The sequence below is a fragment of the Pan paniscus genome, chromosome 19 (genome assembly GCF_029289425.2).
Source record: "Pan paniscus chromosome 19, NHGRI_mPanPan1-v2.0_pri, whole genome shotgun sequence".
NCBI classification, from domain to species: Eukaryota; Metazoa; Chordata; class Mammalia; order Primates; family Hominidae; genus Pan; species Pan paniscus.
This window is the reverse complement of record NC_073268.2, coordinates 77,322,054-77,349,785: the sequence shown is the minus strand read 5'-3', so window position 1 is coordinate 77,349,785 and position 27,732 is coordinate 77,322,054. Positions and strand designations below refer to the sequence as shown.

The 27,732-nt window shown below is 38.3% G+C and overlaps 1 protein-coding gene across 10 annotated transcripts in view; it reads right to left on the bottom strand.

Annotated features, from left to right (window-relative positions):
* Window positions 1-27,732, bottom strand: part of BCAS3 (BCAS3 microtubule associated cell migration factor) — a 717,859-nt gene that overhangs the window by 241,840 nt on the left and 448,287 nt on the right. For 2 of the 10 annotated variants that reach the window (XM_063599311.1, XM_063599310.1), the window contains one exon: window positions 16,533-23,157. The exons of the other annotated variants lie outside the window; for them this stretch is intronic. In XM_063599311.1, coding sequence (XP_063455381.1) covers window positions 23,132-23,157 — 26 coding nt within the window. In that variant the 3' untranslated portion in view covers window positions 16,533-23,131. Of the gene's footprint in view, window positions 1-16,532; window positions 23,158-27,732 lie in introns of those variants that run through there. 10 annotated transcript variants of the gene reach the window in all.

Here is a 27,732-nt window from a genome sequence, read left to right as displayed (position 1 = left end):
AGAAGTTATACGAAAGCAAATCTAAGTGTAATCAATTAGCAGGAATTAATGAGGAGAGTTGAGAAACATGTCTGTTGAAGACAGAGAAAGGAAGGGCTGTATTATTTTATTTCCTGGTCTTTTGTAAACTCTATACTGGTAGCAGAATCTCTATTTCTAGAACAAGCAGAGCTCTGTCACACATCTTGTATGATTGTTCCCACTTTTCAGTGCACGTGGGTGGTGGTTATTATTTTTAATGTATTCCTACTTCAGTAAGTCATAAATAAGCTTACCTATTCAAATGACCACAATAAATGATGAGAAATAGCACAGTGACCCATAAGCAGCAAAGACCCAGAAGGCAACACTTAAAACATAAACTGCCAACAGCAACCTGATCGGGTTTCATAAATCAGAGCAGCCATGGCCCTAAAGAGTGGGAATGAGAGCTCCAGTAATTGCAGTCTTCTGTCTGGGAGCATACTGTAAAAATAGCCACAGTAAGCAATCTTCCTGACCAATCAATAGACTCCTATTAACCTCCTGGCCAATTACAGGATGATTGGCTAAGCAAACAAAGAATTATTGGCTGTTTAGTTGGGACTTTATTCAGGCCTCTCTCTTCCCCTGTTTCTCATTCTGTTCCGCCTCTCCTCCCCACCCCCTTTCCTGTTAGGAAAAAACATCTGCAAACACCTGATATTCATCTAAGTCTCTGCAGTTGTACAGTCTTGTTAAATTGTTACCACCTTTTCCACAAGCAGTTTTGGCAATTAACCTCATGGCCAGAGACTTCAAAGAAAACAACTGTTGAGTTTAACCTCTCTGAGCTACCATAGATTCTTTTATGATTTTTCCTGAAACACTTTCATCCAGAGAGGAAAAATGCAGGCTGATAAAAGTAATGTTTATTTTAATATTTGGTTAATTTATTAAGAAGACAAACGCCTCAGACATTTGCCATAACAGGGTGCACTCTCTTTTCAAAGCCTTCACAAAGTGGGGTTTTATTTTAATTTACATTCCCAACACATGTGTGCTTCTCGGCTCTTCCACAAATCCTACATTTGCTGGAATCCAAGGATTTGATACATTTGACCCTCCCTTGCCCCTGTTCACAAATCTCTCATATGTTTCTCAAAACTGTTTAAAAGTTCAGAATGAAAAATGCATGTAAAATTAATGCTAAGAACCAAAGTTGCCATTAAAAATCTATTTTCATTTTCTATTTTTACCCTCACTGATATACTTTTTACATTAAAAGCAAGGTTAATCTCCAACTCTCATGAGAAAAAAAACTACTAGCTATAAAGATCAAAATATATAACTGAACAAGCAATACAATTCTTCTCGAATAATCTTCTTGCGTAAGTATTTCGCAATTTATGCTATGGAACCAGCTTTTTACAGCTGTACATAATAATAATAATGGGCCTGATCTTACCAGCTGAAAGCAGGTTTGTGGAGGTGCATTAACTCCTCAAGGCGTCTAAGTTCATTTAGAATTTTAATAAAAGTGATTAAATATTTAGTAGACACTGAGAACTACTGATATCTCTTTCTGGCAAGGTCAGGCTTTGTAAAATTGCCACTAATATTTTTGCCACTCTTTGAGAAACTTGAAGAACTCTGTTAACAATTTAGAGTATTTGTGTGCCTTTTCTAGAAGTACCATGGGGTTGAAATAAAAAATCTGTAGCAAAGTCAACAGAGCTTTTGTTTGATATTTGCAGTTATCATTATCTTCATGTTACAATCAATTCTCCCAAAGCCATAAATAACTGTTTTCTGGAAAATGGCACTCTGTGGTAGAGTACCATGCCGTTTGATAATTTTGTTAAGGGCCTGGCTTTAACCAAACAGCACATTTTTTTGCCAACAGTACCACCTTCATGAGTTTAGGGAACCAGATGAGGAAGCGCAATAACAACATAGTTTTTGGAGGGAGACAGACCTGCAGTAGATTTCTACTTTTGCTCTGTATTAGCTGTGTTGAGAGTGCGCAAATACAAATAATTATACCTACCTTGTAGGGATGTTATGAGGATAAAATGGAGTGGAACATACAATGCAAAAGTCACAAACTGTTTCAGTTAGCCTGTAGTGCTTAAAAAATCAGGAAATATCCATAAAAATGTGAATTTCCTGTCTCTTTTGACTAAATGGAAAGTCTGGGAACACGGAGCCCACATTTCTGCAGTTGGTAACATGGAATGAAACGGCAGCAGCAACCTTAAATGTAGGTAATTTGCTGTATAACCCCAGCCACTTAAATCCAGCCAGTGTAGCCTCTGAGTTTTTGAATGTTCCATGAAGTGGTTTAACACAGTGTTTGGAACAGTGTCTGGCACATAATGGTTGGTACGTAGTAAGTACTCAATAAAAGGTAACTATTATATGAGCTACTACACCAAATAAAATGAGTTGGCTCCAAATTTGAGGGCAGTTTCACAGACATATCAGCTAAACATTTTATGGGCAGAGAATATATCAAGCTCTGGAAATAATACAAAAACTTCTGTGTGTGTGTGTGAGATGTATTAATATAAATTACACACACACACAGTTTTCTAAACCTTCTGAGTGTCTCTACTTATCTAAAATTCCTATAGCACTTACTGTCAACAATGTTCCTTGTGGAATTTAGCACATACTGTATCTTGTATTGGTAGCTGCATTCCCAACCAACTTATACATTTCTTTCTTTCTTTTTTTTTTTTTTTTTTTTTTTTTTTTTTGAGACAGAGTTTCACTCTTGTTTCCCAGATTGGAGTGCAATGGCATGATCTCGGCTCACTGCAACCTCCGCCTCCCAGGTTCAAGCGATCCTCGTGCCTCAGCCTCCCAAGTAGCTGGGATTACAGGCATGCACCACCACGCCTGACTAATTTTGTATTTTTAGTAGAGATGGGGTTTCTCCATGTTGGTCAGGCTGGTCTTGAACTCCCAACCTCAGGTGACCCGCCCGCCTCGGCCTCCCGAAGTGCTGGGATTACAGGCGTGAGCCACGGTGCCCCGCCCCAACTTATACATTTCTAAGGTATGTATCCCCCAAAGCTTTATTGAGAATATAAAAACACCGCTAATTCAGGCAATTAGGGAAATGGCCAGTCTGAAACAAGGAAGCAGGTGAGTTATACTTGAGAACACTTTGAGAAACAGAAATCTATTAGCGCTACTTTGATACAAGAAACACCTGTTGGCCCAGGTGCAATGGTGCACACCTGTAATCCCAGCACTTTTGGAGGCCAAGGTGGATAGATTGATTAAGCTCAGGAGTTCAAGACCAGCCTGGCAACCTGGTGAAACCCCCTCTCTACAAAACCAAAACCAAAAATTAGCCAGGTATGGCCGGGTGCGGTGGATCATGCCTGTAATCCCAGCACTTTGGGAGGCTGAGGCGGGCGGATTACCTGAGGTCAGGAGTTTGAGACCAGCCTGACCAACATGGAGAAACCCCGTCTCTACTAAAAAGACAAAAAATTAGCTAGGTGTGGTGGCGCGTGCCTGTAGCCCCAGGTCCTCAGGAGGCTAAGGCACGAGAATCGCTTGAACCTGAGAGGTGGAGGTTGCAGTGAGCCGAGATCACACCACTGCACTCCAGCTTGGGCAGCAGAGTGAGACTCTGTCTCAAAAAAAAAAATTAGCCAGGCATGGTAGTGTGTGCCTATAGTCCCAACTACTCGGGAGGATGAGGCGGGAGGGTTGCTTGAGCCTGGGAGGTCAAGGCTGCAGTAAGCCATGATCACGCCACTGCACTCCAGCCTGGGCAATAGAGCAAGACCCTGTCTTAAAAAATTTTTTTTTAAATTAAAAAAAGGAAACATCTGCCATTAAAAAAACTAAGTGGGTTTGAAATATTTTCATTTTCTCTAGCAAGTGCATGTTCCCCTCTGAAATATTATTTAAACTACCAATTTGCATAACATTTTACTCACACTTAAAGATCAACCTCAATTCAGCAAAGTCATACATTCTGAATGGATTGTGTTATCACCTACAATCTCATCTTTTTACTCTGATTATGAGAGTCACAAGGAAAGAAAATGAACATCATCAGTGGACCAGCAAAGCCTAGAATTCAAATCTGCCACTCTAGCTCAAGATTCTATCATTTTTACTTTAATTTTAGCTCCATTTTGAAAGCCATGAAAACTACCAATTTGATTAGGTTGTTTTAGATATTTGAGGGTTGTGGGGAGAGGGCAGAAACACTCCTAAGAGCTCAGTCATTTTAAACAGTAAGTATTTCAAAGCAATTTTCAGAGTGATCCAAACTGGTACACAAGTAAGCGACCTTGGCTGGATAGTCGCTTACGGTGGCTCACACCTGTAATCCGAGCACTTTAGGAGGCCAAGGGGGATGGATCCCTGAACCCAGGAGTTCGAGACCAGCCTGGGCAACATGGCAAAACCCTGTCTCTACAAAAAACACCAAAAAAAAAAAAAAAATCAGCTGGGTGTAGTGGCTCACACCTGCAATCCCAGCTACTCAGGAGACTGACATGGGATCGCTTCAGCCCAGGAGGTGGAGGTTGCAGTGAGCCGTGATCACATCCCTACATTCCAGCCTGGGCCACAGCGTGAAACTGTCTCAAAAAAAAAAAAACAAAAAAACAGTAAGTAACCTTGTGAACAGTACTGTGTCAGCTATCTGGGGGTAGATGATGCATAGGGGGATGAGTCCTCCCCAGCAAAGCAGAAGAGCTACAGGGAAAATGACAAAAATAACAACATGGTCCATCAAGAGGATAAAAGGTAATCTCAGATTCCAGGAGTATCTTGGAAGCAGCAATGGAAGGTTTGGCAGTCTCTGCAAACAAGTGGCCTGGGTTGAAATTTGTGAGGGAAGAAAAAAAAAAGAAATATGTCATGTACATGAAGTTCAAATCAAACCTAAAACTTCCTCTGTCCACGCTTGTTAAGAGGACTTTCATATTAAACAGGAACCCCCCAGAGAGGAAAATGATTTCTGGTCATTCTCACTGCAAGACTTAGATTTTCAATTTCTCTTTAATTTTTATATTCTTTTTCAGCTTAAGTAAAAAGGGGAGGGATATTTGTGCTGAACATTTAAGAATAATTTTTTAAAGTAACATTAAATGACACAAGGGCTGGTGCTGTGCTGTACAGTTCAATGAACTCCTGCACAGATCAGCAAGATGGTTGGAAATGCCTCTCTCCGTCTGGTTTTCATCTCCAAAGTCTGTGTACTCAGTAGAGTGTGAAGAGAGCCTCTCTTCTCCTCAGAACATTCTCCCAATGGTCCTCCCCCAGCCCCCACTCCCTCTCCGTAGCCCCTGCAGCAGAGAACAGGAACTAGAGCAAATGCTTTTGTGAATTAAGAGATCTTGTGAGCGTAAATTTGGTCAGGCTGCTCCTTTCTGCAGGCCAGACCCCGCTGCTGCCCCAGGATGTGAACTGTCAGTTTGCATAGCTGGTGATGAGTTGCAGAACCATCAGCAAAGGTGAAGACGGCAGAAACAAGAAAGATTCAAGACTGGTGGAAATCATTTCACAAGGAAAATTTCAGCCATCAGTGGGAGGAAGCTTTGAAAAATGCTGCCATTTCCGAGTCAGAATGAAGGAAAAATTAAATTACTGCCGGTGAGGCGAGCCAAAGTTGCATCTCCCTCCAGGGAGAGTTTTGATAATGGTAAACATTTGACAGCTGGCCTGGAGTTGTTATCTTGTTCTAACAGTTGTTATGGTCTAAATGAATATTTCTGATAAGGAAACAGAAAGAAAATTTTAAGCACTTTTATATTTTTATGTTTTAAACCTTATGGTGGTGAGCCAAACAGGTTTAGAGCAATTTGTCACTGAGGGCCTACTCAAATGCTATAATGATCTTAATCTGCGAATCTTAGCAGTATCATTATTTCAGTTAATCTACATGAAGTAATTCTTTGAGGTAAATCAACTGACTAAGAAAATATCTTTGACCTTTAGCTTCCTCAGCAACCCGTAAAAACAATTCTAAGAGCTGACTTGAAGAAGTCCAGAAAATAAAGGGTTAACTAAAGCTAACTTAAATACATGCTCAAGAACACGCAGAGAAATATTGTATTGTTAAATGACTACTTTTTTGACTACTGAGGATCAACAATCATAAATTTTCAAACTTTCACAGAGATGTTATAAAAAATATTAGGCCAAACATTTCAGAAAGGTAACAGAGATAAAGTAGTCAACATTTTAGACCTAAAAAGGGCTGCTTACTGGATGTCTAACACTTTTGCATTACCAGAAGATAGAGAATGGTTGGAGGGACACTTCATTATGGAACACTTGCTTAATTCCTATATATAGCATAAGAAAACATCTGTGTGATTGTCTGAAATGTTCCAGGTCTTCACAGGCACTGGATCTGTCATAGTATCTAGACATACACGTAGAAGACTCGGAGGAGATGGTAGGGAGTCACTTGCCTTATATGGATTTGCTGATAGTTGTGTCTTCAGAGAAAGAAACGAAGTCTTCAGGATACTATAACCCTCCTAAAAAAAAAATCTATGCTCCAAAATTTATTCTGCCTCTGGCATTCCTCTAGGCAGGAGTTTACCAGTGGCAAAAAATAGGGACAATGGCAAAAAAAAAAAAGAGTAGAAAGGAGTCAACTGTCCTCCTATGAAATGAACAAAAACTTATAACTTATTTTCAGAACACTTAGAGAAAATTTGAGCATTACTTGCCTAAAATGTAATTTGCATAAGTTATGGGAATTTAGTATTTCAGGAAAAAAATTCTTTCTGATTTCATGAATAATCACCATCTACTTGGTGCTTCACACTGAGGATTCAGTCTTTATCCCAAAGCAATGGTAGGACACACAGGCCAATGAAACCAGCACCCCTAATTTGTAGGTGTCCTATCTTTCTGTGACTTATACTTTATTTATTTTATTTTATTTTTTTGAGACAGAGTCTTGCTCTGTCGCCCAGGCTAGAGTGCAGTGGCACAATCTCGGCTCACTACAGCCTCTGCCTCCCAGGTTTCAGTGATTCTTTTGCCTCAGCCTCCCTAGTACCTGGGATTACATGCACGCGCCACCATGCCCGGCTAATTTTTGTATTTTTAGTAGAGGGGGGGTTTCGCCATATTAGCCAGCTGGTCTCGAACTCCTGACCTCAGGTGATCCACCCGCCTCAGCCTCCCAAAGTGCTGGGATTACAGGCGTGAGCCACCATGCCTGGCCGACTTATATTTTAGAATGTATTTGCAAGCATTATGTCCTGACCAAAGAAAAATTTTAAAGTCTTTACCTCTATTTTTCTTTAAAAAACAAAATCAGAATATCTACCTTTATTCTACATTTGTGGGAAGTAAAAATTTCATTATTTTTTTCCCCAGGGACCCGGCCCTGCCTTAATATGAAAGTATATAAATTGATATTAACGTATGGTATTTTGAGAATGTTTCAAAGTAAGGTCAAACTGGTGTTAAAAACCCTACTAGCGAAGGCTAAAATAACAGTCTGGCTGAACAGTCTTAAGTGCAGCTGACTCCAATTACTAAGTACATCCTAGCAATGTTTTTTACTAACAAGAACAATGCAAGCAAGTTGAGTTCAAAAATAAAGTCAAAGAGAACTTACTCATAAGAAAAATTAGATAAATTATCCCAATACTGTAGCTATATGGGCATTTGATAGTTAACTTCTCCCTCAGCACTGAAAAAATTGAGTTCTTTTAATAAATAATCAGAAAGAGAGGTGAGGGAGATTCTAAAAGGGAACAAATGCTAGAAGAAAAAGCTTCTGAGAAAAACCAAGGGAATTCTGGATAAGAAAACATATACATAATCTGACCACTATAAAATCATGGGAACAGTACTTTCAAATAACTTTTAAAAACATTTTATTATGGAGAATTTTGAACATACATCAAAATAGAAAAATATAATAAAACCCATGCATCCATCATACAACCCCAACAACCATCAAACCAGGCCAATCCCGTCCCATCCACATCCAAATCCACTTCCCTCCTCCTCTATTATTTTGAAGCAAATCCCAGATGTCATCAAATCCATTTTTGTCAGATGCAGTACATGAAAAGGCAGCGATCTTCCAAGCACATCATTCTATATGACTGCCTCTTCCTGCCTTCACCTCTATATCCCCAAATCCATTTTTTCTGATGATACGTTCCCCCACCCTCCCCTGCCCCAGAATGTTGTTACTAATGCTAACTAGTACTCCCAGGGCACTATACAAATCTAGTTAAACAGAGAACATTTATCAGATACACAGGACTTTTGTTTTACATGAGGGCTGATGGCTTCCATGTACCCTTTCATTCTTAAAATTCTCTGACTCCTCCATGCAAACATCCACTTTGGATTGGATCAGTATTCCTCCATTACCAAAACTGGGGCCACATCATCTAGCATCAAGAAAGCCACTGTACTATAGTAGGCTTCAATTGTACAGATCTGGGTTTAAATTTGGCTCTGCCAATTACTAACCGGGCAAATAACCTTTTTAAGTCTTTGTCTCCTCATCTCTAAAATGGAAATAATAACAATTACCTAGTAGATTGTCAACAAGATTGAATGAGATAAGGTATATACAGTACATAGCCAAGTACCTTAATAATAAACTTAGCTAATTAAAAAAAAATAAAACAAGAGAATCTTATATGTAATAAACACCAATAAATGAGAAGGTGTATATATCTGGGGAAAAGGAGAAAATGAGAGTGGAAATAAGAGTAAAACTACTCCATTTAAATAAATCTTTTTTTTTTTTTTTTTTTTTTTTTTTTTTTTTTTTTGAGACGGAGTCTCGCTCTGTCGCCCAGGCTGGAGTGCTGTGGTGTGATCATAACTCACTGCAGTCTCGAACTCCTGGGCTCAAGGAATCCTTCCACCTCAGCCTCCCAAGTAGCCGGGACTATGGGCTCCTGCTACTATACCTGGTTACTTTTAACACTTTTTTTGTAGACAGAGTCTTGGTATGTTGCCCAGGCTGGTCTCAAATTCCTGGTCTCAAGCGGTCCTCCCACTTTGGCCTCCCAACATGCTGGGATTACAGGAATGAACCCCCATGCCCAGCCTAATTTAACTTCTTTATAATTGTTTCAATATTTAAGCAATCAAATGCCCTACATATGAATGTAAAGGCCCCTTGTTGAAGAATTTATGTACTTCAACATAAATTCATAAATGTTGAACATTTATGTACTGGTGTAAGTTCTGAGGGCAACAGAGGATGAATACTCATTACTGTGTTGAAATGAAGCAGCCTAGTCCCGTTGTACAGGTGAATCAGGATAAAGAGACATGATAATGAAAAGTAGAAGTGGTAGCAATGATCTCTCACGGGCTTCATGCCTGCCCCATTTCACTATTATACTTTTGGGGGGAAAAAAAAAACACTCAAATGGACAAAGAGCACAGGGAGGCATGCTTTTTCCTTACTTAACATTTTTCAGGATACTTGCAGATTAGTACAAGATTTCTCTTAAATCATGTACCATCAATCCACTACATTACAATCTGTAATGTGCCCAAAGTCATAGAGTCATTTCATAAGGAAAAGAACATGAAAGTTTTATGTAAGAACTATAAACTATGTAAATATATATTTATTAACTTAAAAAATCACAAACAATTAGCTTTTAATTGACTTTACAAAGAGAGTTTTTTCTTTTGCATTCCAAAGTTATATAAAGGCCATACTAAGATGGCCAAATGCCAGAGTGCTGTTTCTCCAGAAAAAAAAAAAAAAGTGGAGAGATAAGCAACTTTTATGTGACTTTACAAATTGAATCCACTTGCTGTGATTACTTGGTAAATGTTTGATTGTGATAACCACTTAACAGGGTTACTTTTCTTTAATGTTTCAATCCTGCTGCCAGAATACTTTTCCCCAACTCAAAACCTTCCATCTCTTGTCCCCTGTTCCACATCTCTCACCAGCACTCTACTTTCAGAGTCTGGTCCTAACCTTCCTTGACAGTTGGATCTTCCACAGCTATCCCTCACATATCCTTTGCTATATATTCAAAGCACACTTCCATACTTTCCCAAATTGGTCCAGTATGTGTATGTCTTGGTGACTCTGTTCCTTTTTTTTGAGATGGAGTCTTGCTCTGTCACCCAGGCTGGAGTGCAGTGGTGTGATCCTGACTCACTGCAACCTCCGCCTTCTGGGTTCCAGCGATTCTCCTGCCTCAGCCTCCTGAGTAGCTGGGTTTACAGGAATGCACCACCACGCCCAGCTAATTTTTTTTATTTTTAGTAGAGATGGGGTTTCACTATATTGGCCAGTCTGACCTCCAACTCCTGACCTCAAGTGATCTATCCACCTCGGCCTCCCAAAGTGCTGGGATTACAGGCGTGAGCCACTGTGCCCGGTCATATCACTTTGTGTCTTGACAGTAGGTATCCCTTTCCTCAATCTTCTCCTGCCAAAATTCCACGTATTCCTCAAATTCTAGCTCAAACGGCATTTTTTCCATAAAACTTTCTCTGATCACCCATTACAACAAATTTTACCTTTCTTTGCATTCTGAGAGAACTCCATCTGCCTTATTCTATGGTCACTAGGGTTGTATTTTTATCAACTGAATTCCAAGTTTCTGGGGGCCAGGGAGCATGCCTTCTTCATTTTTTATATTCCCTACATCATGTAGCATGATGACTTTTAATCGCACTGAACTATACTGCATGTATGAGTTCTAGGAAACAGTCAATAATAGCATTTACACTTTTTCTGATAAGCAGTCCACACAAGGAATCCTTCAAAGGGAGTTTCTTAGGTAGCTCACCCACTCCTGAACATTATACATTATGGCTTCTGCTATAAACAAAGCCCGCACTGAGCCCAGATGATGTGTGCCCAGAATGCACAGGGTGCAGCCATGCTCTCTCCACAGACTGAGAAACTGAAGAAGGAAGACACATGTGTAAGAGGAAACACCAAAACCACAAATATGAAAACAGCATTTGTGAACCTCGTTTGGCCAGATCACAGACATCTTTAACGTTCTCACACTTCCTTAAAGAAGCAAATCAGGAAATGAAGAAAAAAAAATCTTCACACTTTCTTTTTAAGTCCTCCAACTTTTTAGATTAGATCATCTATAACTCTAAGGGAAAAAATGTGTACTCTTTAAGCCTAAGAATGTATCCGTAATTCAGAACTTCTATCACTAGCAATACAAGTACAGGGGGAAAATAGGTATAAATAAAAAAACAATTCTTGAAAACCCAAGAATAAAAAATTCATCTCTGTCTCTAATTGTTTTTTTCTAGATCTAATAGATTTAATAAACAAATGTAAGCAAAAGCATAAAGTGGGTTTAAAAATAACTTGAAGATTACAGCTAATTTAGGATAGCATTTGAAATAAAATATTTTTCTTCTTTTTAAGAATGTACTGCCAATGAAAACCTATCAACTTATTATAATTTTCTTATCTTCACCATTCAAATCTTATGGGTATGAAAAAAATATTCCAAGACATGGAATCCTCTGCATTTCAAAGTAAATAATCAGAAAAATGCCCAAAAAGAATTGTTACTTTTCTGCTGAATTCCTAAATTCAGCTGTCATTTGGATCAAGAGCCAAAAAACAAATGTTCTAGTAAAAAATTATAAGACTTCAATAAAGCAAAAGTCTCTTATTCCAATAAGAGTTCTTTAACACTGAAAACAATCAAATATACCACATTTATCCTTTTATTCCTCAATGCTTCAACACTGCCCCCTAAATGGATAATTTATTTTGTAATTACTACAACAATCAAGTCAGTAAAAAATGCAAAATTGCTTACAAAAAGATGTTCAGAAATGTTGAAGTAACACTGGAGTATGAATTTACCCCCAGCAGAGTAATTTGGTCTGTGTGTAAGTCACATAGCCAAGGTACAACAGTAATCTCTGAATCTGCACTGTATAACTAGGAGTTCCCACGTAGATACTCAACATGGATAATTTATTCAATCCAAATCTGCCGTCTCTGGCACCTAAGATGTTTGCTGGGGATAAACTTAAGTTTGTGGTTTTTGTCAAAGCTAAGATTTCTAAAGCTGTGCTATTCAAAATGATAGCCAATAGCCACATAAACTATTTAAATTTAAATCAATTAAAATTAAATGAAATTTAAAATTTCAGTTCCTTGGTTATAATAGCCACATTCCCAGCACTTAGCAGCCACATGTGACTATTATATTGGACAGCACAGATACGCCACATTTCCATTATCACAGAAAGTTTTACCATACAGTGCTATTCCAAAGATTACCAGCCTCACAGGTCCTAGGTTCTATCTGAAAGATGAGAACTGATGCCCTAAGAATTTTCTTTTGTTTTTGTAGGCTGAAAATTCAATCTTCATGATGATTCAAAATAGATTGTGCATGTCCTACCATATCAGGATCTAAAGATATGGAAGAAAACAGTGGCTCCTCAGTGGACTCAAAGGAAACACCGAATCAACCAAAACAACAACTCCCACAAAACAAAACCCCATCACCGTCCACAGAGTACATGGGCTGTTCTACTGATAATTCAGTTTTTAGCTTTTTGTTTTGTTTTTCTTTTTGAGATGGAGTCTTGCTCTGTCACTCAGGCTGGAATGCACTGGTGCAATCTTGGCTCTGCAATCTCTGCCTTCCAGGTTCAAGTGATTTTCCTTCCTCAGCCTCCAGAGTAGCTAAGATTACAGGCGTGTGCCACCACGCCCAGCTAATTTTTGAATTTTTAGTAGAGACAGGGTTTCATCATGTTGGCCAGGCTGGTCTCAAACTCCTGACCTCAGGTGATCTGCCCACCTTGGCCTCCCAAAGTGCTGGGATTACAGGCATGCGCCACCACGCCCGGCCCCAGTTTTTAGCATTTTGAACAAAAATAATGCTCCCATTATTTAGAAATTGCTCATATTTGCTATATGCACATACTATCTTTGGTAGGTATATGCATTGTATTCTAATCAAGAAATTCATTATGTGGCTGGCATGTGGCTTATGGAAGCAACATGGTCAGATGGAATGAGTACAGGCTTTGAAACTAGACAAAAGCCGAGTCATGTATCCCTTGATATATGCTTGCTAGTTACCTCGATTTTAAGCAATTTGCTGAATCTTTTTGTGTCTGCATTTCCAAAAAGTTAAGAAGAGATAACCAAATCAACTTCCCAGGTTTGAAGTCAGCATTAAATAAGATATATATGTTTGGCATCAATGAGTACAGTATATGACAAAATCAGTTGCACTGGTGGCCACTGTGGAAAAGAAATGGAAACCACCGCATAATAATGCCACTAATAATAACTAATAGTAAACCAATACTTTTTTTAAAAAAAGTTTTATTGAAATGTAATTAATAATTCTTACATTTGATGTATACAATTCAATGTGAATCAACTATCTGAATAATTCAACATTTTCTCAGCACCCACCAGGGTCTGGTTACTGCTGGTTTCCAGGGTAGTGGTTCTTAAATGGGGACAATTGGCTGAGCACAGTGGCTCACACCTGTAATCTCAGGACTCTGGGAGACCGAGGTGGGTGGATCACTTGAGGCCAGGAATTTGAGACCAGCCTGGGCAACATGGCAAAACCCCATCTCTACTAAAAATGCAAAATTAGCTGCGTGTGGTGGCGCACACCTGTAATCCCAGCTACTCAGGAGGCTGAGGTATAAGAATTGCTTGAACCTGGGAGGCAGAGGTTGCAGTGAGCTGAGATCGCGCTACTGCACTCCAGCCTGGGCGACAACATCCAGCCTCCATCTCTAAATAAATAAATGGGACAATTTTGTCCACAAGGGGACATTTGGCAATATTTGGAGGCATCTGAGGGAAGGGGGCGTGCTACTGTCTAATGGGTAGAGGCCAGGGATGCTGCTAAACATCCTACGATGCATAAAACAGCTGCACACAAAGAATTGTCCAGTCCAAAACACCTTCAGTACTTACGCTGAGAAACCCTGTTCTACAGATATAGAGATGAAGAAGAGACAGTACACAAAGAACTGTCCAGTCCAAAACACCTTCAGTACTTACGCTGAGAAACCCTGTTCTACAGATATAGAGATGAAGAAGAGACAGTACACAAAGAACTGTCCAGTCCAAAACACCTTCAGTACTTACGCTGAGAAACCCTGTTCTACAGATATAGAGATGAAGAAGAGACAGTACACAAAGAACTGTCCAGTCCAAAATACCTTCAGCATTTACGCTGAGAAACCCTGTTCTACAGATATAGAGATGAAGAAGAGACAGTAAACAAAGAATTGTCCAGTCCAAAACACCTTCAGCACTTACGCTGAGAAACCCTGTTCTACAGATATAGAGATGAAGAAGAGACAGTACACAAAGAACTGTCCAGTCCAAAATACCTTCAGTACTTACGCTGAGAAACCCTGTTCTACAGATACAGAGATGAAGAAGAGACAGTATCTGTCTTGAAAAAGCTTACTGTCTAGTGGGTGAATGCAAGGTGGAAACAAAGCTATGTCCAAGATGCTCCGGGTGCAGAGAAGAAGAGGGGATGCTTAAGTAAAAATATTGGAAGATAGGAGCTTGCCATGGGTACTCAGGATGGAAAGAAATGATTTTATGTAGAGGGAAGAGCACGGGAAAACATTTAAATAGGTGCAAAGCATTTTGGAGTCTAAGAGGTGCTAGTAGTTGAGAATTGTTAGAGCTCAGGCTGCCGGTCGCGGGGAAGGCAGGCGCGAAGGGGTGCAGGGAAGAAGGAGGAGGAGGCGGCAGTGGCGGTGGCCATGGCAGAAGCGGAAACAGGAGCAGCAGCAGCAGCAGCAGCAGCAGCAGCGGCAGGAGAGGCACACAGGAGCCAGATCCTCAAGGCTTTGTATGCCACATTAGGAAAGAATTTGGAATAGAGCTTCTGGTTGGAAAACATTTTCTGTAACCAGCCCGACAGTAAGTATCTTCAGGCCACACGGTCTCTGTTACAGCTGCTCAACTCTGCCATCATAGGGAGAGCAGCCATAGATAATACATAAGTGAACAGACATGACTCTGTTGCATTAAAACTTATTTATGAGCCTGACATGTGAATTTCATATGATTTTCAGGTTTCATAAAATCTTCTTTTGATGTTTTTCCTCCCATTTAAAAATGTGAGAACTGTTCTAGCCCGTGGGCTGCATATAGACAGGGGGTGGCAGTAGTCTGCTAAGCCCTTCTATGATGTACACACAGGACCTCAAGGTGGCAAGTCAGCTAGCTGATCAGTTAAAAAATGAAGCAGGGCATTTTCCTACAGATCTTTGGAAGTACTGACTGTCTTCTAGCTATTTCCAGCTAAATAACAAATGCACATGGGCCTAAATGTTGTCATTAGCTTGTTTGTAATACTTACAATGAAATGGTATGCTAATTCAAAGGAATAAAAAGCTTATTTCAGGCCACTGTGGTGAAATGACATTTACCTAATGCAGATATAAATTTTGTGTTAATTAGTGAGCACTTGACACTGATGTAATTTGATTAGTGTGGCAAAGTCAGTCTTAAACTTGCTCCCTAGTACTAACAGAATATGTCTTTGAATTAAGAAAATTAGGGCTAAGTGACAAAAAGTACCAGATAATAAGAAACCAACTCTGTACCATTTATAATCATCTGTTATAATAAAGATAACACTAATGGCCTTATCATGTCATTATAAGAAGCATGAAACAGGGCACTTCACACGTCGCAGTTTAGGTGACCTCACTGTCTCAGTTCTGATTTGATCTCAAGTCGGATTCTAAAGTCTTCAAACTACTGGAAACCTCATATGTTTAATTTGGAACTATTTTCAAGCAAGAACTCTAATAACATTCCAGTTTTGAAGAAATACTGTATATCACTTTTACTGACTTGTACAAATGTTTTATTTCAAAAAAAAAAACAACAACAATCTAAGAGAAAAGTAGAGTATTAACCACTTGAAATCTTAAAACCCGTCTTTTGGATCTTTGATGTGGCTGACTCTTCATGAATAATTCTAGTTCAGTGATTTGGAGATGTTACTTAACTTTTCTTAGGAACAAAAAACTGATGTCAAAAAGGATTGTTTTGAAGGTTAAATGAGGTGTTTGTAAATATAATTACATAATTATATAGTACAGGCTTCATCAATGCTAGCTATCATTAACTTGAAATGTCATTACAATCACTATTTCAGTTTGTCTCTAATGTCCCATCATAACACAGTTCTCTCGACTTTAAAATACTTTCCTATAATTCTAGAACCAAAAGGATCTAGAAATTGCTCAGTCCAATACTCTCATTTTATAAATGGATTAACTGACCAGAGTCACACAGGGAGGTAGTAGAGGCTGGTGTAAAAAGCGAGGGCTCTGGAATCAGACATGCATGGTTCCGAATCCTCATTCCACCAGCTTACTGTGTCAATCCAGGCACGTTACTTTCACAAGACCTCAATTTCCTAATTTATAAAACGATGAAAAGTGAGACAATGCTCATAAAGTCTGAGCACAGTGCCTAACCGTTGATTTTTAAAAAATCAACAAGTGTTCACTACTATTATTGATCCTCATCTTCTTATTACGAAATGGTATTTCTTCCCTTTCTTTTTAGGATGTATAATTGCTCCAGTGTTCATTATGAATGTGACTTTTATTTAATTCATACTGGCCAGACTAGAGCAGACTACATGAAATATTTATTTTCCACATCAGGCCAACTCTACCTCTCCTCCCTTTTTGTATATGACTCCTTTGTTAGTATATCCCTCAATTTAAAATTACTTTGCAGTCTTCAAATGCTTTCATCTCTCCAACTCTGCTCCACTGCTCCTTGGAATACATATGTGAAAATCACATGCTAAGTATGTTTGCAAAATACTTTGTTAAAAGATTACACAGTAAGGAATCAAAGATGGTTTTTTGGGTTTCCTTTTTTTTTTTTTTTTTTTTTTTTGAGATTCCAGGCAGTTGCAGGCCAATGAAAGTCACAGAAAGCACCCTTCCAATTCATTTGCTTCAGGAGGCTAAGGAAATAACCTATTTCCTCTTCCCTCTTTTCTATCTGGTTTTTCTGATGTGTTCCCAGATCCTCAAAGAAAGATTCAGAGATCCATGAAATCTTAATATGCCTGTTTGAAGCCAGGAAAAATAAAGAACAGTATGCCAGTATTTCAGACTGGGAAGAGAGTGCATCAATACTTGAGGGGGAATTTGGTTCAGTCCTGAAAATTACTAAGTCTTTCTTCCCTACTTAACAGGGAAGTAATGTCAAATTGTTGAAATTTGCACGGAATTCTACTAGCCTGGAGGGTGCTCCTGAAGTAATCTTACAAACTTGGCAATTAGTCCAGCAGCCTAAATCTTTGTCTCTTGGTAGATGAGTGGCAGCAATTTTTGTTTTTTCCTACAGAACTTGTACTTGACATCAGTTAGCCTAACTCAGACCCTGACCTTGCCTTCGTATTTGGGGAAGAGCCTGATCTTCAAGATGGACCCAACCTCAATAGAAACAAAAGTACGTGTGAAAGTTCTTACCCAACCCTTTTCTTAGTGTGTTCTATTTCATCTTTAATGCAGATCTTTAATCTCAGACATTCATCAGAAAGGGGTAACATCAAATACTCCAAATCTGAGCAACATTCAACTCATTTGTTGTTGTTCTGGGGTTTTGTTTTTGTTTTGGTTGAGACAGAGGTAAAAAGCCCAGAAAAGCCATAGAGAGAATTTTAAATGCTGCTCTCCCACTAATGGTTATACCTTTTTTTATCAGCTTCTTCATCTGATTGGATTAGATTTAAAATTTTCCTTTAGCCTTGGATATTTGACAAGATTCTTTCAGTACAGTGAGACTTTCTCCAAGAAAAGGAATCCACTTGATTGGATCAGAAACCACAACCTGCCTCTGGAAGTTAAACCTTTCAGTAGGTCAGGTCATGAATCAGGGGTGGTGGCATTTTATGAACCTTGCTTGGATTCTTTGATCTTGCCCCGTGACCCACACAGACCTGGTAAGGAGCTTCTTCTCATTGACGGGGATAGGGGAGTGGACTCTATCTTCCACTTCTCTTGTCTTTCCTTCTCTCCACCTTGCCTCCTCTGCATTTAACACAGTCTGCAGCACACAAACCAGAAGCATGCACAGTGGTGTGCTCTTGCTCCCTAGAATGTTTCACGGCTTCCAAGGCACTTTATCTTTTTCCCTCTCTAAGTATTCTGAATGTGGCATTTTGACCACTCAATATAGTTTAGAGACCCATTGTATAAGCCTGGCACAAACAATCTATATTCTTACCATTTATTCCAATGTTAGGGAATCTTCTGAAAGAAAACAGAATTTTGGTTAAGTTTGACCAGGGCAGTAGATTATAGCTCACATGGCCACAGACAGTGAGACTACCATTAAGATTTGGTAGATGCCCCAAGACCCAGGTCAAGCAATCATAATTATCTGTCAAGTTCTCACCTATACTCAAGTAATTTTGGAATGGTGCCTTCAGTTACGGACTTAACACTAGATTTGAAACGTTTGACCTGGTTGTGTTTAAAATTACCAAGTGAACAGGAATTTGTTTTTTTCTGCTGGCATTCTGTCTTGTAAAAATAAGAAGAAGGGAAGGTGATTATAGGTACCTAACATCAAATTTAGTAAAAATCACTGGAAAAAACCAGAAGTGTGATTTAATGATCTGAGAAATTAGGCAAGTGTCAAGTCTGAAGAATTTTAAAATGGTTATAGGTCAAAGCATTAAAAACTTCTTTGGGGACAGAGTGGCTATAAGGAGAACACGGTGAGGTATCTGCCAGGGGTTAATTGCAACCCTGCATGAAAAGCAGTTAACAAGTGAGAATTAGAACACCCAAGAGGAAAAGAAAAATGTTTCCAGTGCCATGAGAAATAAACAACAAAGAAGAAATATTTCCTTTGGCTACCACTACCTCCTTTTCAAAAGCTCAGAGGAGCTATGGGGAATGCCAAGGACTGGTTTTCTCTCAACTCCCTCTGAAACATTTGTCTTCATTACCACTCTTTTTAATCAGGGCTCCTTCATGAGTGTTTCTGCTCAGCCCCTAAGGGGCAGCTCTGGTCTGCGATAAATCAGAATCCACACCGCAAGTCACTAATCAGCACTCTCAGGGAAAGAAAAACAGAGAAGTGCAGACCACTACAGGCTGCAAAGGCCTGGAGGCTCACAGGCCTCAAGGAAGAAAGGCCTTTACGGAGAAATAAATTAATGAAGAAGGAAGGGACCAATGTTTAGGCTTTATTTTAAAATCTCAAATGCAAATTGTTCACACTTAATTATAAGAGTTTGGAATATAATTTCATTTTAAGCGTATAAAATATATTATGAATTTATTTAATGAATTGTAATTTATACCCCTGGCTTAATAATTTTCATACCTAATTCAAAACTTAATAAGCCCAAGGCAGAGGAACAGAGGATAAATTAAGATAATTAAAACTATCAAAGTCAGGGAACCCTCTGTCATACCTGCTGTTTCAGTGATGTCATTAGGAAATGAAACTTTCCAAGTAAGAACTCTCTAATGTCTATGATACGAGTGTTATTTTTGTTATTTTACTTAAATGGAATTATAATCATAAAATTACAAACACATAGTATTTTTTTTCATTTTGAAACTCTCTTAGAAATAACCTAAGAAAAAGTTAAATAGACTTGTTAAAGGTCAACCTAGCTAGGTAGTGGCAGAGTTTACTCTAGAACCTAGGTCTCCAACATCTTTTTTTTCCCCCCTTTTTGAGACAGAGTCTTGCTTTGTCTGCCAGACTGGAGTGCAGTGGCGCAATCTCGGCTCACTGCAACCTCCGCCTCCCAGGTTCAAGTGATTCTCCCACCTCAGCCTCCCAAGTAGCTGGAATTACAGGTGCCCGCCACCAGGCCAGGCTAATTTTTATATCTTTAGCAGAGACGGGGTTTTGCATGTTGGCCAGGCTTGTCTCGAACTCCCGACCTCAAGTGATCAACCCGCCTTGGCCTCCCAAAGTGCTGGGATTACAGGTGTGAGGCACTGCTCCTGGCCAAGACAAATATTTCTTGACGCTGACTTCAGGAGCTAGAACAGAACTGGTTGGAACCCAGCTAAACTAAAAAGGTCAATTTGATTAGAGTGGGTGTGCTCCTAGAGGGGATGTACAAGAAGCATAGCTAGACTTTTTAAATCTCCATTCAAACATTTGAACTTCCTGGTGTAAAATGGGATACAACCGAAGATTCTTGAGAACAGGGATGACAGGATAAAAATTATTTGAGGAAGAAGATTCTCACCATATTACGTAACATAAACTGGGGGAGGTGGCAGGGTTAGAGAGGCTTATGTTTGTGGGACCGATTTGGTTACTTCTGCAGTGTCCCAGGCAAGAGGTAATTAAGAATCGGTTTTGTGGTTATTCTAATGATTGGGGTCTTGGGTTGTATATTGTGGTTCTTTTGGATACGAGAATTAATAAGAAAATTGTACAGATGAATTTCTCATAATTAATTGGGAAGATATTTTGCCAGTTTTTATGGTGCTCTGGGATTTAGAATTGAGAGAAATGCTTGTGGAATTATTATTAAGTATTAATAAGCATGAGACATATAACAAAGTGTTTACAGTAAATTTAAAATTAGTCACATAGACTCAGTTAAGGTGAAAGTGGGTCTTTCAGCTGTCCACCAAATATGTGATTACAACAACTGGACAGATGTCATTAGAGCGTCATCCATATGCTCTATCTTGGACCTGCCAGCTGTCTGAGTCACAGAAGCAGAGTGTGTGTAATGATGCTGTGGAATACAACATTGCCTTTATAAACAAAAAGCTACAAAACAAGAATCGTTGGTGGTCTATGGAAAAGTGTTGGCAGTCTTTGTTAAGTACAGATAAGGATTTTATTTTTCTTTGAAATTCTGTAATTAAGACAGAAATAATGAAATGATCTGCTGTGAGAAATTACAGCTTTATAAACAAAAGTGGCTTCTGTAGACCTTGAAGAGTAGCTCAATAGAAGGAATACTCAGATTGTAAGTTCCAAACTATGGACAAGGAAGGACATGAAGTCCACGGGGGGAACTAAAGGTGTCAAACAATGGTTCTGAAACTGAAGATCGGCACCTCCCTAAACAGGATGCTCTCCTTTTCTCCAACAGCACAGCCAAGGGCAGCAAAGCCTTCTATGTTTACAGAGCCAAAAGGATGCCGAAGGCCCTGGAAGTTGAAAATCAAGACTGGCTGCTATAAAGCAGACCATCTCAGACATATTCTCATTCCTGACAAATACCCACCCACCAGCAGGACTGGGAGACACATGGCAACCAGAGCAAGTTGTCAAAACTTATCATTATAAAACGTCCATCTTACAAAAGTACAACCTTTGCTCAATGCAGTGTTTTCCTTAGAAGACAGCTCTTCTGAGAGCTATAAAAAGGTGGTTAGAATGGGTGAGGTTAGCTCTCGTAGTCTAAGCTAACAATCATGTTAAAAATGTAAAGGTGAATAATGCCGCAATAAACATACGTGTGCATGTGTCAAAGACTTGGAACCAACCCAAATGTCCAACAATGATAGACTGGATTAAGAAAATGTGGCACATATACACCATGGAATACTATGCAGCCATAAAAAATGATGAGTTCATATCCTTTGTAGGGACATGGATGAAATTGGAAACCATCATTCTCAGTAAACTATCGCAAGAACAAAAAACCAAACACCGCATATTCTCACTCATAGGTGGGAATTGAACAATGAGATCACATGGACACAGGAAGGGGAATATCATACTCTGGGGACTATGGTGGGGAGGGGGGAGGGGGGAGGGATAGCATTGGGAGATATACCTAATGCTAGATGACGAGTTAGTGGGTGCAGCGCACCAGCATGGCACATGTATACATATGTAACTAACCTGCACAATGTGCACATGTACCCTAAAACTTAAAGTATAATAAAAAAAATAATAATAAAAACAAAACAAAACAAACAAAAAAAAACCCCAAAAATCTTATTCTCCCAGACCTGGTTCAAATGCCAAAAAAAAAAAAAAAAAAAAAAAAAAAGTAAAGGTGAATAATGATGGCAGAATGTTTTACAAACAAACAAACAAACAACAACAACAATAAAGAAATTCATTAATTATGTTCCTCTACTTCAAAGAAATTCATAATTTTTAGCACTGCTCTTTTGAGAAAAGAAAATTGCCTGTAAGATCTCTGGCCCTTCTCCTTTAATTTCCTTTCTTACTCCATACCCTCAGGTGGCTAGCCTAGTGCTACATGGCCTAGGCTACACATAAAGTTCACAGCTCTTTGCCTGATCTCCTGATCCTCTATCAAAACAGCACTTTGAAAAGTGTTTCCTGTCTAGCTCTGCCCTTGCGTGAGCGTTTCCTTGGCTGGATCAGCTGCCAAACTAAATCTCTCTGGTAGAAAACTGCGGAGAACTCAAAATAGCCCTGTCCCCCTCTCTACCTTAGGCCTGACATCCGGAAGTGACTTAGGAAATAATCTAATGGTTACCAAATTTTGGGGAACTGATTTAAATTTTCTGTGCTAACCATGTGTTTAGGAGAGACTACATCACTAATCATCACTTGACCTTTTGACAGACCAAAAGTTGCCGATTTTTTTTCCTGGGGGAAAAAATTCTACCAGCTAGCACGATGATGTAAATGCAAAATCATGTTGTGAGACGACTGCCAATATGCTGGTTTCCAGATGTTTGACAGGACGATGCAGAAACAATACAAAAGAGGGCTAACAGTTTCTGTCACAAACTATGCTGGATTACTTGCTTTCTCTCTCTCCATACTTTTTTTATTTTACAAGTGCTGGGGATTGTATATAGCAGTCAAACGATTCAAACGATTTGGGATAGAGAAGAACGGAAGGTTTGTCCATTGCTTGTTAACCTCTGTCTTTGAAAACACAGAACATTCTCCAAATCTATTATTATTACTCTGTTGAGCAATAACTGCAGGGTGATTTGTCTGAATGTATATCTACTGGTGTCCCACCTTTCACTTAAATAAGCCTGTACATCAAACAAATAAGAAAGGAACTGGAATGGAGCTCTGCATATTTCACTACGTCTCTCCTCTGCATCTCAGCCGTAGATGAAATCTGATTTAAGTCAAAGCCTAACACGGCCTAGGCTGTCCTCATTGCATGGGCTTCATCTTCATGTACTCATCCTTGACTCACACTATTCCTGGTGGAAGGCTTCCTAAAAGAAAACCAGATTGAGTTGTCAGGTTTACAGTATCAAGGAATCTCTAAAATGAATGGGTTCTTTAAAAGAAAAGCCAAACTTTGGGTAATTACATTCAAACTCCTTAATCACATTTTCTGAGCTCAATGGGAATTGTGGTGTTCTTTGCTGAATGTCTTCCCCAAAGCCACACAAATGCAATACAGTCTTCCTTCAGAGGAAGGCATCCAACAGAATGACTCCTGCTTGGCAGAATGTTAATTTCAAGTATGTACTCCTTAAGTTTTCTTTTTTTCACACAGAAGCAGTATGTATGCATTCGTGTGTATATGTATTTTTTTTTTATATCACCCAACTAACTTTGTAGCCCCCTTCCTCCCTATTCCACTCCCCCAAAAACAGAAAAACAGGATATAGAGGATCTGAGGAGTAATTTTCAAGCATACAGTTTACCAATGATGACAGACATTATTGAAGTTTGGTAATATTTCCTTCTTTCCCACCTCTGGGCATACAAGATAACTGTACTTCCCCATCCTCTTAAAGTTCTAGCCTGGTAGTCTGCAACAGAACTTTCTACGATGATAAAAATGTTCTAAACCTTGTACTGTCTAATATGATAATGTGGCTAGTGCAACTGAGAAAATGAATTATACATTTTATCTTCATTATTTTAAATCTAAATTTAAAAAAATACAGCTAGTGGCTATTGTATTGGACAGCACAGTTATAGCTCATGAGTTGTAAGCAGAAGTGACCACCATGAGATGTCCAGTGTCCCCTTATCCCTGCTCACTCACACATCACATCAATAATATAAAACCCTCACTTACACGAGAAAACACTCTTATATTTATAAACCTAATGGTTACCTAGAATAACTCAGTGGTGAAGCCTTCGCTAACCTGGCTCCTTGAATGGAGATAACATGGAATAGAGACCCCTCAATCTGCGACGGACAATATTCAGCAATAATTTAGCCAGAAAAGTCACTAAATGTACAAGAAAGAAAATAGAGAAGTACTGATACTTGCGAAGACCAAATATTACCCATGAAAATGTCAAGAAGCTCCTACTGCATGTGTGTAGCTGGTAGTGAAGCGGAAGAGATGCAGCTGCTGAGATGTATCCTTTTTTTTCTCTCTTTTTTTCTTTTGTTTATGTTTCGAGATGTATCCTAATTTAAATGCAATCTAAAACTTAAGTGCCTGTGGTGAAGGGTGGATAACCTTGGGCGTTCTACTACCCGCTTGGAAAAATAACCCAGAAAGAAATCTTAACACATTTTGTATTCTTGTTACCATGTAAGACATTCCTGTATTCAAAGTAGTAATGATACGGTTGTAATATTTTTCCCACAAAGAAAAATCCCCTAGTCGTGAAAGAGTTAAGAGAGACCAAAATTAGACACAGTTCATGTTAAAGGTTACAAGAATAATCAGTCATTTGAAAAACACTACATAAACATTTTTCCGGATGCAATTTTCAGTCCAAGGATACATTTCCCAGTAGAAATCAGCAGCTAAAAAGGAAATCATTTCGTCTCCATAAGTGCCAAATTGTATCCTGATTTTTCCTGGTCTGGCTCAACTTTCAAAACTAGTGGTTCAACTTCTGCAATCTTTCACCCAATGACTATATAAACACATCTTTATAAAACAGACATAATCCTTGGGTGGGCCAATTTATGTTGGATTATGAAAATACTTAAAATACAAAATCATATAATGACTACTGTCCTTCGGTTTTCCACTAAAAGGAAAGAAAAATCTATTTAACATAGGCAGTGGTTCACGTGCGATAACATGACACATATACACTGCTCTTTTTTTCTAATGTCTCTGAAAATAAGTATCACTGACAATTCAGTAAAGGATTGCCTCACATTTTCTCAAGGTGATATGTAAATTCAGAATTTGCAAATATACTTCTGATGTACCCACATGCCACAATGCACACACAATTGTAATGAATTAAACTGCTCACAACAGGCAAGGACAAATTCTCACCCTTGGAAGTATTTTGGATCTTCTGTATTCGGTCAGAGGTTATAGAAATATTAGTTTTAAGGATAAAGTAATCTTAAGTAAAAAGCAAAAGATTCATTGACAATTTATTACTGCTTCCAATTCATATACATTTCACATTACTCAGAATTCCCAATCACACAATTCAAGTAGAATCTCAACTCCATAGCTAGGAGAAATCGTAAATTTTAAATCTTTGTGGAAAGGTAAACTCTGTTTTTTCACTTCTTCCTTGAAATTCTACAGCTTTTATAAGTCAACTACAAAAGGTATCATGAAAAGCCTATCTTCAGCATTTAGCATGAGGAGGGGGAAGAATTTTAACTTTTCCTCTAATGGATAAAGTTACGTAAAAGAAGACATTTTGGAAGTCTTTGGAGAATGCAGTATAAATCATAGCTGTAAGATCTGGAAAAGTCTGGTTGAACATTAAGAGATTTCCACATCTGTATCTATACATTCCCATCTTGGGAATAGTGTATGTCCAAAACCATTCACAGAAAAATGTTGTAAAGTACTCTGCTGGTGAGCAAAACTGAAGAGTTGCAATCACAAACATTTCATTTTCATCATAGATTATTGATAATTACACAATCAAATATCCATAAAATTATATTGATAAAAATGTTTTTTTGTCAATATTCTAAAAGCCATAACAAAGCAATGAATTTGAAATAGCTTATTTCTAGGAATTTTTTATAGTTTATAGCATAACTCTATGAATAATTTTCTGATGCCTAGATTAGTCCTTCATCCTTGCTCTGAGAAAACAAATATGTCATTGAAGCAATATGACCACACTATAAGAAAGGACACAGAATAATGCACATTTTCTTTCACAGGCTGAGAGAGGCTGATGAATGTTACACTTCTCTAATTCACAAAATTTATCTGAATACAAGGACATATTAGGAAAGCATTTTCGTGTTCAAGTGAGTAGCTCTGCCCAAACCAGTATGAAGTATTTAATTAAATATTTTCGTTTAGCTATAATGGCAACACAAAACTTTTAAGTATTTGCCAAAATTAGAAAATCTCTAGTTCTTCTGAAAAATATACACATACCTAGACATTCAAAACTAAAAATTAAAGGTTGATTATTTAAATCTATCTTTTTAGTTCAAATATTTTGCATTCCTTTCTGATTTAAAACACTCTCCTATGAAAGCCACCATTATTTATAAGTGAAGAAAGAAAAGGGAATTTGTCTTACATCTCCCCACTCCTCACTTTGCCATTGTCACCTGTATCTATTTCCAGGAAGCCAATATTCATTAGGGTTAATCTGCCTACTAAATGAATAAACAAAGGATTTCTCTGTCACTAAGAGGCCAGGTGAGCCGATAGCATCTTCTAACACAGAAAATCATCTGTACCATACAGCTCAGGAAATTACCTGCTGCAATCCCACACCTGGGATCACTTGGCAGGCAGATCCATAATGCTGAGTAATATATGGAAAATGAACTATAACCATTTTTTCAAAGGGCTGACAAATCTCTCATATTTCAAAACTGAAAAACAGTTTAATATGATTAACTACATAACTCACTAGGGAAAAATAGTGAAAAAATATCAAGAAATGCTTCCACATTTTTCCCCTAAACAATAACAGGGTATGTAAGAAATGATGCCAAAATACTAACATGCAATGAAATATGAATAACTGGTACAAGAATGCCAATACTTCTGTGGATCTCTACGATCTTAAAAATAAGAACAGTTCTACAATAGAATGTAGTTAACAAACTAAATAAAAAGATGCATTGTTATATTATAATCCCTACTTTTATAGACTGACAAATTCAGATCAAGTAAAAGCTATACCTTGGTGGCTCAAGATACCAGGAAAAGAACCCAAGGGCAATTATTTGTTAATAGATTAACGATATTATCACTTCATGTTTCATTTTGTGGAGGAGAATCCCAGGTTTTATTGTCCTGTAGAAATAATTTTTCCAGCTAAAGAAGCCAATAGGAAACCATTGGTGTTAAATAAACAAACACAAAATGAGTAAAAGAAATGAGGTCAAAGATATCTGACTTCCCTCCAAATGTTAAATAATAAAAACATATATATGTATATATATATATCTCCTAGATACAAGTTTGAAATAACATTTGATAGCTGAAAACCATGTAGTATAAGCACATAAAAGAACTGATTTGATTAGAACTGGTTTGAAGATCAATTTGATTAGACACATGAGACTATGGCAACAAAACTCATTCACAAAACATGAAAACAAATAGTGATTAGTGGTCATTCTTCTCTCAAAATTATGTTCAGTTCTACAGAAGGTCTTGGGTGTCACAGAGAATGAAATAAAACTAAATATGTCAGCATATATGCCAATGAGAATCAACCAATATGCACAGGATTTATTTCTTTATTCAACTTTTAATAATATGTTTGCAGAGAAAAAGGAGCCAAACTATTAATACTGGGCAGATTACGTATCACTTTACAGAGGCACTACAAGTAGAGAATTAAAAGACTTAGGTCTTCTGGGACTGAGTACCCCCACTCCCCCCCCAATAAAAATTAAAATAGGAAAAAAAA